The sequence below is a fragment of the Lactuca sativa genome, chromosome 5 (assembly GCF_002870075.4).
Source record: "Lactuca sativa cultivar Salinas chromosome 5, Lsat_Salinas_v11, whole genome shotgun sequence".
In the NCBI taxonomy this organism is placed as follows: domain Eukaryota; kingdom Viridiplantae; phylum Streptophyta; class Magnoliopsida; order Asterales; family Asteraceae; genus Lactuca; species Lactuca sativa.
The window spans coordinates 304781465-304792113 of record NC_056627.2 but is presented as its reverse complement, the minus strand read 5'-3'; the positions used below and the strand labels follow the sequence as shown (position 1 = coordinate 304792113).

At 30.1% G+C, this 10649-nt stretch overlaps 2 protein-coding genes and 1 long non-coding RNA gene across 3 annotated transcripts in view; 1 reads left to right on the top strand and 2 right to left on the bottom strand.

Moving 5' to 3' along the window:
* Positions 1-3325, bottom strand: part of LOC111888049 (uncharacterized) — a 10046-nt gene extending 6721 nt beyond the window's left edge. Inside the window, exon 1 of the long non-coding RNA XR_002849020.3 lies at positions 3073-3325. This is a non-coding gene — a long non-coding RNA (uncharacterized LOC111888049). The remainder of the gene's footprint in view (positions 1-3072) is intronic.
* Positions 1576-2839, top strand: LOC128125880 (uncharacterized). Its single transcript, XM_052771828.1, has 6 exons — positions 1576-1679; positions 1853-1986; positions 2097-2165; positions 2273-2350; positions 2454-2526; positions 2626-2839. Exons 1-6 carry the CDS (start codon positions 1587-1589, stop codon positions 2719-2721), a joined length of 543 nt encoding a protein of 180 aa, XP_052627788.1. The 5' UTR covers positions 1576-1586; the 3' UTR covers positions 2722-2839.
* A 3438-nt stretch (positions 3326-6763) lies between the features above and the next one.
* Positions 6764-7635, bottom strand: LOC111888050 (mitochondrial import inner membrane translocase subunit TIM17-2). Its single transcript, XM_023884161.3, has one exon. It carries the CDS (start codon positions 7535-7537, stop codon positions 6884-6886), a length of 654 nt encoding a protein of 217 aa, XP_023739929.1. The 5' UTR covers positions 7538-7635; the 3' UTR covers positions 6764-6883.
* Positions 7636-10649: the final 3014 nt, after the last annotated feature.

Below are 10649 nucleotides of genomic sequence, written 5' to 3'. Positions count from 1 at the left end.
ATCTTCAGGCAATATTTTAGTTAAATTGAGATTACAATTTATTTTTTGCATTTATCACTACAATTTATCATTTTTAACTATTTACAAAATATCCTTTGGTTTTTCAAGTGGAACTGAAATTTAGATTTAAGTTAACATTGTAATGTTATATTTAAATTAACAATTTAAGTATTTTGTCCAAACTGTTCAAAAGTATTAGCTTTAAACTGATAATGGTTTACATACAACAAAATATTAAATCTAATAAATTAAGTATAATATATTAAAAGTTAAAAATATAGCTTTATAAGTAGAAATAAAGATATTATTTTAAAATTAAAATTTAGTATATTTATAATTACACTTTAGGTTTGATATTTATTTAACCTTATTAACCAACTTATAATCATTATTAGAAACACACTACAATTAATCACTTTTAACTATTTACAAAATATTCTTTGGGATGTTTAAGTTAAACTAAAATTTATATTTAAGTTGACCATGTAATGTTATATTCAAATTAATAATTTAAATATTTTATACAAATTGTTCCAAAATTGTATCTTCAAAATGATAATAATTTACATCCAGCAATAGATTATGACTAATAAATTAAGTATAATATGTTAAAAGTTAACAAAACATAACTTTATAAGTAGAATTAAATATTTTATTTTAATATAGAAATTTAGTTTATATATGATTACATTTTAAGTATGATTTTTATTTAACCTTATTATCCAACTTATAATTATTATTAGAAAGAAATTAAAAAGTCATGAGAGTTTCAAATGAATGTGGTGAAAGGAAAAATGTTTCCTTTATAATATATATATATATATATATAGAGAGAGAGAGAGAGAGAGAGATGTATAGCAATATTAAATTCAACTAGTTACGATTATATATATATATATATATATATATATATATATATATATATATATATATATATATATATATATATATATATATATATTGAGAGAGAGAGAGAGATGTATAGCAATATTAAATTCTGCTAGTTATGAGTGTGTGTGTGTGTGTGTGTATATATATATATATATATATATAGAGAGAGAGAGAGAGAGAGAAAGAGAGATGTATAACAATATTAAATTCAACTAGTTACAAGTATAACCTCTTTGCTTCCTTAAATAGATGTGTAAGTATGTCGTGAAAGGCATAGGTTATATTAAGATAGAAGTATAAGGCATTAAGGCCTCTAATGTTTTTAAAGAGTTTATACAATGACATTTCATAGTAACTCAACGATTTCATAATTACTGCACCAATTTGGTATGTAATTGTAAAATGTGGATACAACTGCTTTATGTTTTGAAACAATGGTGACATGTATGCAACAAATCAAATCTATAAATTCATCTAGCTTCCACGACACATCCTATAATGCCACATGTATTTAGAAACCACGATCATTCCGCGTTGTTTCAATATAAAAAACTGTGGGCATTAAGAAAAAACTAGTGGTTTTATAAAAACCGGGTTCCAACTCAATTCTCAACTCACACGTTACCTTTGCATCCTTGCCTTATATAAAAACCTCATCTTCCATATCATTTTCATACAAACCAAACTACACTCCTATGGCAACAAACAATGTTGAAGACACATTTCCAACTATGGCAACAAACAATGTTGAAGCCCTAGCTGAAATCACCCAATCCCTAATAGATGAGGTTTGTTTTATATTTTTATGTACAATGCACAAACTATATTTCCTTTTTCTAGTTTCATGAAATTTGAGAAACAAATAAACATCATTATGATGTACTTATTCAACTTTTTCTTCGTTTTTTTTTTCCTTAGATGAAGTTATAAATTCATAATGTTTAACCTTTTCACTTTGTAGGAGATCGTTGAGCTTATTCCATTTAATGCTATGGTACAAATCAAAGACCATTGGGGAATAGTAAACCTTTATGGAATGCTAGAAGAGTACTGTAAAAATGCTAATAAAATAATAAGTTTTGCAAAAACACAGTTGTAAGTACCACAACTAGCTACTTGATTTGATAAATTCATTTGATTTAAATTTTATAATATTCTTCTAATAAAAGAAGGCTTCATGTTATTACTTATTTGTAAACTTACAGAGAGACCCAAGACCCTCCATACAAACTCATTGATGACATGCTTGATAAGTTGGAAGTAGATAGCCTAAAGTAACGTTTTTTTTTAATACTTTTAGCTTAAATCATTATCTTTATATCTCTATTTTTGTAGCATTGGATCACATTTTTCACTAATCATAAATGCAAATTCTAAGCAGAGTTGCAGCGAAGAAGGTACACATGTCTGTTACACCTGTAAGACTATGTTTGACCGGTGATCTTGAAGACCTTGATGTGTATGTTCTTTCTATATTTCATTATTTCTTTTATATTTTTATTCGAGTACTTTATAGAGTATAATCAACCATCTTAACTTATATTTTGTGATTTAATTTTAAGTGCCAAGTCTGCATTAGGTACCCTGGAACGAGACAACCAAATGTTCGAATCCCAGATTCGAAAATTCATTGAGGTTTAATTTTTGTTATATGTTGAAAGATTAAATAATTGATCTATATTTCTTTTAATATTAGAGAAATGATATTTGATTATGATTTTGTGGGGTTTGTAGCTGAAGAAGCAGGTTTATCTGTTTGATAGGGCTGCAGCAGCAAAGTCACAACCAGAGAGTAGTAAGCAAGGTGAAGATAATGGCAAAAAGGAGTAATAATAGTTAGTTGATGATGAAACTCTGAAAGGAAGATTAATGAAAAGTTATATTATGTTCCATATCTACTTTTGCTGTTTGTGAATAATGATTAATGAATAAAGCTTGTTTCTTTTTATCTGTCCAACATTAGCATAATAAGAATACCTTAATCGATGTTAGTATCTATCTAATCGGACATTGGTTTACCAACAACTATTAGAGTAATCCACTACGTATAAACATTTTGATTAATTCATAACACGAAATGCAAGAAACAAATTCACTTCGGATTCAAACAACTTTCGTGAGAAGGGGATAAAAACGAGAATTAATTATATGCTAAATCCATAGGAGTAAAAGAAAAATTACCTGATTTAAGAAGATGGGACATGCAATTCCAGATTGGACAATTGCATAAAAAGCTTGCATCTCTCGGCTATAAAGCCCCAATGCCCATCAAGTAGATCGGAATAAGTAGCTTCTTATCCAACAAGATAAAGCTTCGTCATAGGCCTTCATATCGAACTAAAGATCACAGTTCACTACCAGTTGTGAGCCCTAATTCGACTCCTGCCGTGAGATTGTGTGTGAAATTAAGATGAAATGATAGTCAGGGTGTTTGGTACTTTTTCACTTTGCAACAAACCGATAAGTAAAAAAAATGATTTAAATTTTATTTTTTAAGTTAATTGTGGTTAAAAAATTAAATGGAGGTGGAAAAAACTTTGTTTTACATGATTTTAAAAAAAATTAAGCTAATGGAAAAAGTTACTTTAAAAAATATTTTTGAGTTTATAAAATATATTTATTATTTATTGCATTTTCAAAAAATAATACAGTCAATAATTTGTTTTGAAAAACAAAATATACATGTCAGCATAATTGTTTTTGATAACAATGGATATCCCGATGAAAATGTAACGATCAAAGTGGATACTTTATTTAATTGTTCTTCAAGGATGTGAAAATGTTTCTTTTTTTCTATAAAACGTATTTGATGACTGAAAATCCATTATATTTTTAGCTTTTTACTCCAAATATCATTATATTATTTATTTTTCATTTAAGTGTTGTATTTTCTAAATTGGTGATATCATACATTAGCATGTCATCATTGAATTGACAAATATTTTTTCTAAATTGTCAAAAATAGTAAAAAAATCAACTAAGTTTCTAAAATTAGCCATACTTTTTGTAGGGGACCCACCGACCCAGTGTGAAATATAGTGGACCCTTTGAATTGCTATTATGATGTCCTTTTGCTCAATTTAGACTAGGGCTGGTAAAATTATACCATGGAAAACCAACCAACATGTTACCAACCAAATTAAGAAACTTGGTAGTCAATATATTTGGTAGCCAACATGTTTGGTTGGTAGTACCATACCAATTGATCAATGTTGGTACGGTAATGGTACAAAAATTGGAATATCATGGTAATACCGTACCAACCAATTCATTTGATATATATATATATATATATATATATATATATATATATATATATATATATATTTCAACTGTTAATTCTATTTAGTGTTTACTGTTTTAATAACATTATATTAGTCATTTGGTCGTATTGGTCAATAGTTATTACCATGTTAAAGCACAATATTAAAACGTTACTTTAGCGATACTTCGGTAGAATTCTTTTGTAAACTAAAAGAACTACGTAACTAATTTCTATACTACACATCAAAATCCCGATGTCTTTGCTTATTTTTAAATCTTATAATAGAAAATTAAAAGAAGTTGGTATATACCATTACCAATTTGTACCAACCAAACTTGTTGGTAGCCAAATAAATTGGTACCAAGTATACTTGGTACGGTACCAATAGCAATTTTTTTATACCAATTATAGTTGGTACGGTATACAGTTTACAGAAAAATGAATTGGTACCGTACCAATTTCACTCCTATTTTAGACTACAGAATGTTAAATTAGCCTATTGCAAATTGTGTATGTTGTGTTAGACTTCTTTTTTGTAGCGGGCCATTGTGAGATGTTAGGCCCACAGCATAAATTGTTTTTGGGCCTATAAATAGGTAACATTACTTTTAGTTTGAAATTGTAAAATATTAAAACTTTTCACTTTGCAACAAACCGATAAGTAAAAAAAATGATTTAAATTTTATTTTTTAAGTTAATTGTGGTTAAAAAATTAAAAGGAGGTGGAAAAAACTTTGTTTTACACGATTTTAAAAAAATTAAGCTAATGGAAAAAGTTACTTTAAAAAATATTTTTGAGTTTATAAAATATATTTATTATTTATTGGATTTTCAAAAAATAATACAGTCAATAATTTGTTTTGAAAAACAAAATATACGTGTCAGCAGAATTGTTTTTGATAACAATGGATATCCCGATGAAAATGTAATGGTCAAAGTGGATACTTTATTTAATTGTTCTTCAAGGATGTGAAAATATTTCTCTTTTTCTATAAAACGTATTTGATGACTGAAAATCCGTTATATTTTTAGCTTTTTACTCCAAATATCATTATATTATTTATTTTTCATTTAAGTGTTGTATTTTCTAAATTGGTGATATCATATAGGCTAATTTTCTAAATTGGTGATATCATATAGGCTCATTAGCATGTCATCATTGAATTGACAAATATTTATTTCTAAATTGCAAAAAATAGTAAAAAGTCAACTAATTTTCTAAAATTAGCCATACTTTTTGTAGGGACCAGTGTGAAATATAGTGGACCCTTTGAATTGCTATTATGATGTACTTTTGCTCATTTTAGACTACAAAATCCTGAATGTTAGCCTATTGCAAATTGTATCTGTTGTGTTTCTTTTTTGTAGCGGGCAATTGTGAGATGTTAGGCCCACAGCATAAATTGTTTTTGGGCCTATAAATAGGTAACATTATTTTTAGTTTGAAATTGTAAAATATTAAAACTTTTTGAATGAGAGTTTTGGATGCCATATACTCATACACATTCTATAAGGTGAATGTGGTTGTCGTTCTATCAATAAGTGTCATCATGTCAATGAAAAGGTTATGTGTGTCTTGCAAGCGTTGTAATACACCTTACAAAATAACAAAAATGAAGAAATGTACGATATATGTCAAGAATAACTAAAGTTGTTAGATAGAAAAAACTCGGGAAATGAAATCCCTTAAATATTGAAAATGTGCAATATCTACTTCTTTGTTCTATAAAAACTCTAATGAAAGGCCCATGGCAAGAAGAAGTGTTTTATTCCATTATAAAAAAGATAGAATATGCAATACATGTCAAGAAAGATGGATATAACATCCCTAAGATACATAAAATGATATCGACTTCTTTGTTCTATAGCAACTCATATCAAAGTATATCAGAGACTAATCTTTCACACTAATTTTTATTGTTCAAAAAGCATACCATTTTCAATTTTTATGGATGTTATACACATCAATTTCAGGCGACATACTTCCAGCAACTTATATTAGGAGCTCACTATTGCATTTTCAATTTCATGTGATATATATGTTGTTCAATTTATCAAGTTATGTACGAATTGCTGTGAAACAAATCTGCCATATCAATTGAAGCTTGAAAATTTGTGATTTTGTCCAAAGTCTACTAGAATGTATTCATCATGCAGAAAAGGTGTTCGATAAAATGTGTCAAATGTTTCTCATTCATGTAATTCCATGTTAATTTCCAAACCATTGCTACTTTGTACAATCCATCATTAGTCTTTAAAAAACTGTAAATGAGGACGTTACCCTAAAAAAACTGTATTAAAATGTCTAAAGAGAATGTATTAAAAGACACAGAGAGATCTAAAATCAAAGTTTTGTGTATGATTATATAACAAGGAAGTGAACAAGAAAATAGGATCTAAATCAGAAATCTGGGTGCCATTAAAGATAACCACTTGATGTCAAATGAGGTCAGAAATCAAGTAAATTAACAACAAAAAAACCATGGCAATTCATGATCTTACATGAAGAGATTTAGTGGAAGACCCAATGACTTTATACTATATGCAAAATTGTATACCAAAGCTATGGAAATGACTTTAGCAATTGTGTTTTTGCTTTAGGATTGCTTTTTCAACTGAAACTCAATATGGTATGAAATTATTTGATCGAAACAAGTTTTTATTTCTACAACAGATTCCATAACATTGAAAAATTATTCAAATGACTGAAAATAAGGTCTCACAGATTCATTTGAATTCAAAGGAAGGAGGCGCCGGCGAATCAAAACTCTCCAGAACTTCAGTTTTGACCTTCTGATTTGGCTCCTCTTGCTTGCCACCAAATAACCCACCAAACCACGATGTCGATGATGGTGATGATTCAGCAGGTGGTGGATGGCTCTGATTAGGAAACTGGAGCCCTAGAGGCATATTCTGAGGTGGTTGAGATGGTGGCTCTTCGATCATCACCGGTGGAGGCTGTTGTGCGCTAAGGAACTTATTAAGCATGATTCCAGCTCCTTCAATTAGGGCTAACAAAACACCCCCAAAAACTGCAGATCGAGTGGCGGGGCCTAAACCCTGGCGCATCTGGAGGAAACCTCCGGTGGCGGCGCCGGAGATAATCGAGTTCCATGGATCTTCCTTCTGGCGTACGTAGACCATGGTACAATCGAAGCAGGAGAACAAACCACCCCATACGGCGAAGCTGCCACCGACACGTGGTGCGTTCATACGAACGGCTTGTGTCCCGCCGATGAAACGTTCGCCTGTTGGTGAGTTGTAGACTCCTTTTAGAAAGTGGAAAGCGGAGCCGCCGACGGCGCCCATGCCGAAAGCGCCACCGATGTCGTCCAAGATCCTATCCGGGCATGGTTCTCTGGAGGTTTCCGGTGTACTCATCTTTGCGTTGATGTAAAAGAACTGAAAAACAGATTTCGAGGGTTTATAGGGTTTTCCGATCGGAGCGGAAACAGGGCGTGCCTTAATTTATTTATCAAAGTTGATTCATGTAGCCTTTTGTACTTGTTACCAAATTTTATGTCATGAATTTAAGAGTGAATTACAATTTTTGGTCCTTACAGTTGCCACGAAATTATAGTTTTAATCCTAGTTTTCCAATTTTGAGACCATTGGTTTCTTTGCCAGTTATGATTTAAGATTTAGTCTTTGGCTCTCCTACCGTCAAAGTCTTCGGTTAAATCTTTATATTGTTAAATCTTTATATTCTAATAAAAAAATTAATCTTTTTTTTTGTCAAATGTCGTTATAATACAATTCTAAATTAATATTATGTCACGTATCATAGAGATATATTAAACAAACCACTTTAAAATTTAAATTTACTTTTACTATTTTACTAATTATATGTTAAATTTAAAGTTATAATAACTTTAAATTTTTTGTGTATCTTTTACCACGAGTTACAAACTAGGATTTATTATAAGACTAAAATGCAGATGCTATGTTTTGTTTTTATTCTTTTTAATTCACATTTTTTATTTTTAGAATTATTAAATAGTCCCCATTCTTAATATAACCATTGTGTTGGTCTGATGACCGGGAAACAACAAACACCGGTAAAAGAACATGTCAAGGATGGAATGACTACAAAGGATGTTCGATGTAGTTTGTGGAATTGTTTTATAAACTTTCATATATTTTTTTTTCAAAAAATTATGTTTCTAACAACTTAATTGTAAAGCATTTTTCAATAAAATTACATGACAAGTTTTTACAGCTTATATATATATATATATATATATATATATATATATATATATATATATATATATAAAGTTATATGAATTGTTAAAAATAATACATGCAAAAAGATATGTACAATTGCAAAGCTTTATACACTCACAAAGTTTACTGATCGTCGGAAACCAATGCAAACCTTTAATTACATGTCATAATGATACTATTTGAAAATTTTATGTAAGTTTAGTTATAAGCATCTATAAAAGAATGACCAAACATGAAGAAAACTGTCACTTAGTTACCATCACAATTCATTTTCTCAAAATTTTAATATAAAATTAGTGGTAGGACTCAAATTGATCAATAAACCCTTCATGTTTCCATGTAGATCTGAAAACATCATCATAAACTTTCCAAATAACTTTTCGTTGGAAGTATATATTTTTCAAAGCGGCTCGTTTAAAGTGTTTTCTTTGTAGATTCAACACCTTTGAGTAAAAGTATATGTGTTGTTTAGGGATGTCAAAAAGTCTCGGGAGACCCCGGTCCCATATGAGAGATAATTGTTTAAAAAATCAGGGGTGAGGGTGGGGGTGAGGGCACGATTAATCCTCGTTTTAATTTCGGAGGCGAGGACGAGGGAGGGCAGTCCAGTCCCAAACCCCTAATGGAGGCCCCGTTAATAAATTATTTATATTAATATATAATAATTATATAAATATAATAAATAATAGCAATGTTTTTGAGCTTTAAAAATCAACAAAATACCATGTTTTTAAGTTGTTAGTATAACGGTTTTGAGATGTTATAATATTTTTTTTAACATGTAAAATTATATTAGAAATAACTATTTTTTACTCAAAATAGCTTCTTTTAGTCCAAAAAACTTCTTTGGCAAAAAAAAAGGACAACCCAAACGGAGGCGGGGGCGGGGGATGGGAGGCTAGAGATTTCAAGGAAAGGGGAACGGGGGAATTTCGAGGGTGAGGGCGGGGGATGCAACATTCGTCCCGCTTGCTCTTGTTGACATCCCTACTTTAGTATATTTCTTCGGTTTTGGCATTTTGTCATGATATGAATGAGAAGTTTTTTTACCAAAACAAAACTGTAATATCGTATTATTAATAATAACAACAATACCAAAATCTCATAAACATGAGGTAATGAAGATGCAGACATGTATATCTTCACCAAATGTTATGGAAACTTGTTACATAGACAACCTCTCGTAGTCATAATATTCAACTATTTAATAAATATGCCTTGATTTTTATTTTTGTACAATAGATTTTTATTAGTTGTATTACTTTCGTAATAATAGTTTGTATAAAAAAACATAATTTCAGTTATCGTGACAATTTTTTAGGACTAGTAATTCAACTCATGTATAAGGTAGTTGATAATTTGGTTAGTAAGAGGAGCCTGTTTTTGTTAAAGGTAGACAAATTCTAGGTGGTCATTTTATTATGAATGAAATCATGTTTTGTTGCAAGTTCAAAAATAATCGACTATGGTTTTCAAAGTTGACTTTGAAAAAACTTATGATTCGATGAGGTGGGATTTTCTTGATGATGTTATGCGTAAGATGGGGTTTGGAGACAGATGGAGAAGATGGATTCATGGGTGATTATCCTCTTCCCGGGGATTGGTTCTGGTCAATTGTTCTCCCACGGAAGAATTCCAATTTTTCGGAGGCTTGAGACAAGGTGATCCTCTTTCACCATTCATTTTTTTTATCTTGATCATGGAGAGCCTCCGTGTGGCGTTCCAAAGAGTTGTTGTTTGTGGTTTATTTCATGGTATTACTATTGATTCCTCCTTTGGGTTTCGTTTATCTCATATTTTTTATGTGGATGATGCTATTTTCTTGGGGGAATTGAAGGACTTGAATATCAAAAATATTGTTCGCATGCTTCATTGTTTCTTTTTAGCTTCGGTTCTGAAAATTAACTTAAATAAGAGTAAAATTCTTGGTTTTGGGGTGCCTAGTATATAAGTTGAAGATTTAGCTTCTCTTATTGGGTGTGCGCCTATGAATACTCCTTTTCCTTATCTGGGGCTTATTGTGGGAGAGGATATGTCCCAAATTTCAAGTTGGAAAGACATTGTTCTTAAAGCGGTGGATAAACTTTCTAAATGGAAAGTTAAAACCCTTTCGGTAGGTGGTAGACTGACTTTAATCAAGTAGGTTTTGGGCTCTCTTTCGACTTTCTTTATGTCTTTATATAAGGTTCATATTTGTATCCTAAACTCGTCGAAGGCCTTTCATAATAAGTTCTTCATTGGAGCTGATATGGATGAGAAAAAAATG

Excerpts from the sequence above, each read along its gene's own strand:
- LOC128125880 (XM_052771828.1), top strand. The coding sequence starts at position 1,587 with ATGGCAACAAACAATGTTGAAGACACATTTCCAACTATGGCAACAAAC. Across the intron at positions 1,987-2,096 it reads AGTTTTGCAAAAACACAGTT|AGAGACCCAAGACCCTCCAT; the intron begins GTAAGTACCACA and ends GTAAACTTACAG. Across the intron at positions 2,351-2,453 it reads GATCTTGAAGACCTTGATGT|TGCCAAGTCTGCATTAGGTA; the intron begins GTATGTTCTTTC and ends TTTAATTTTAAG.
- LOC111888050 (XM_023884161.3), bottom strand. The coding sequence starts at position 7,537 with ATGAGTACACCGGAAACCTCCAGAGAACCATGCCCGGATAGGATCTTG.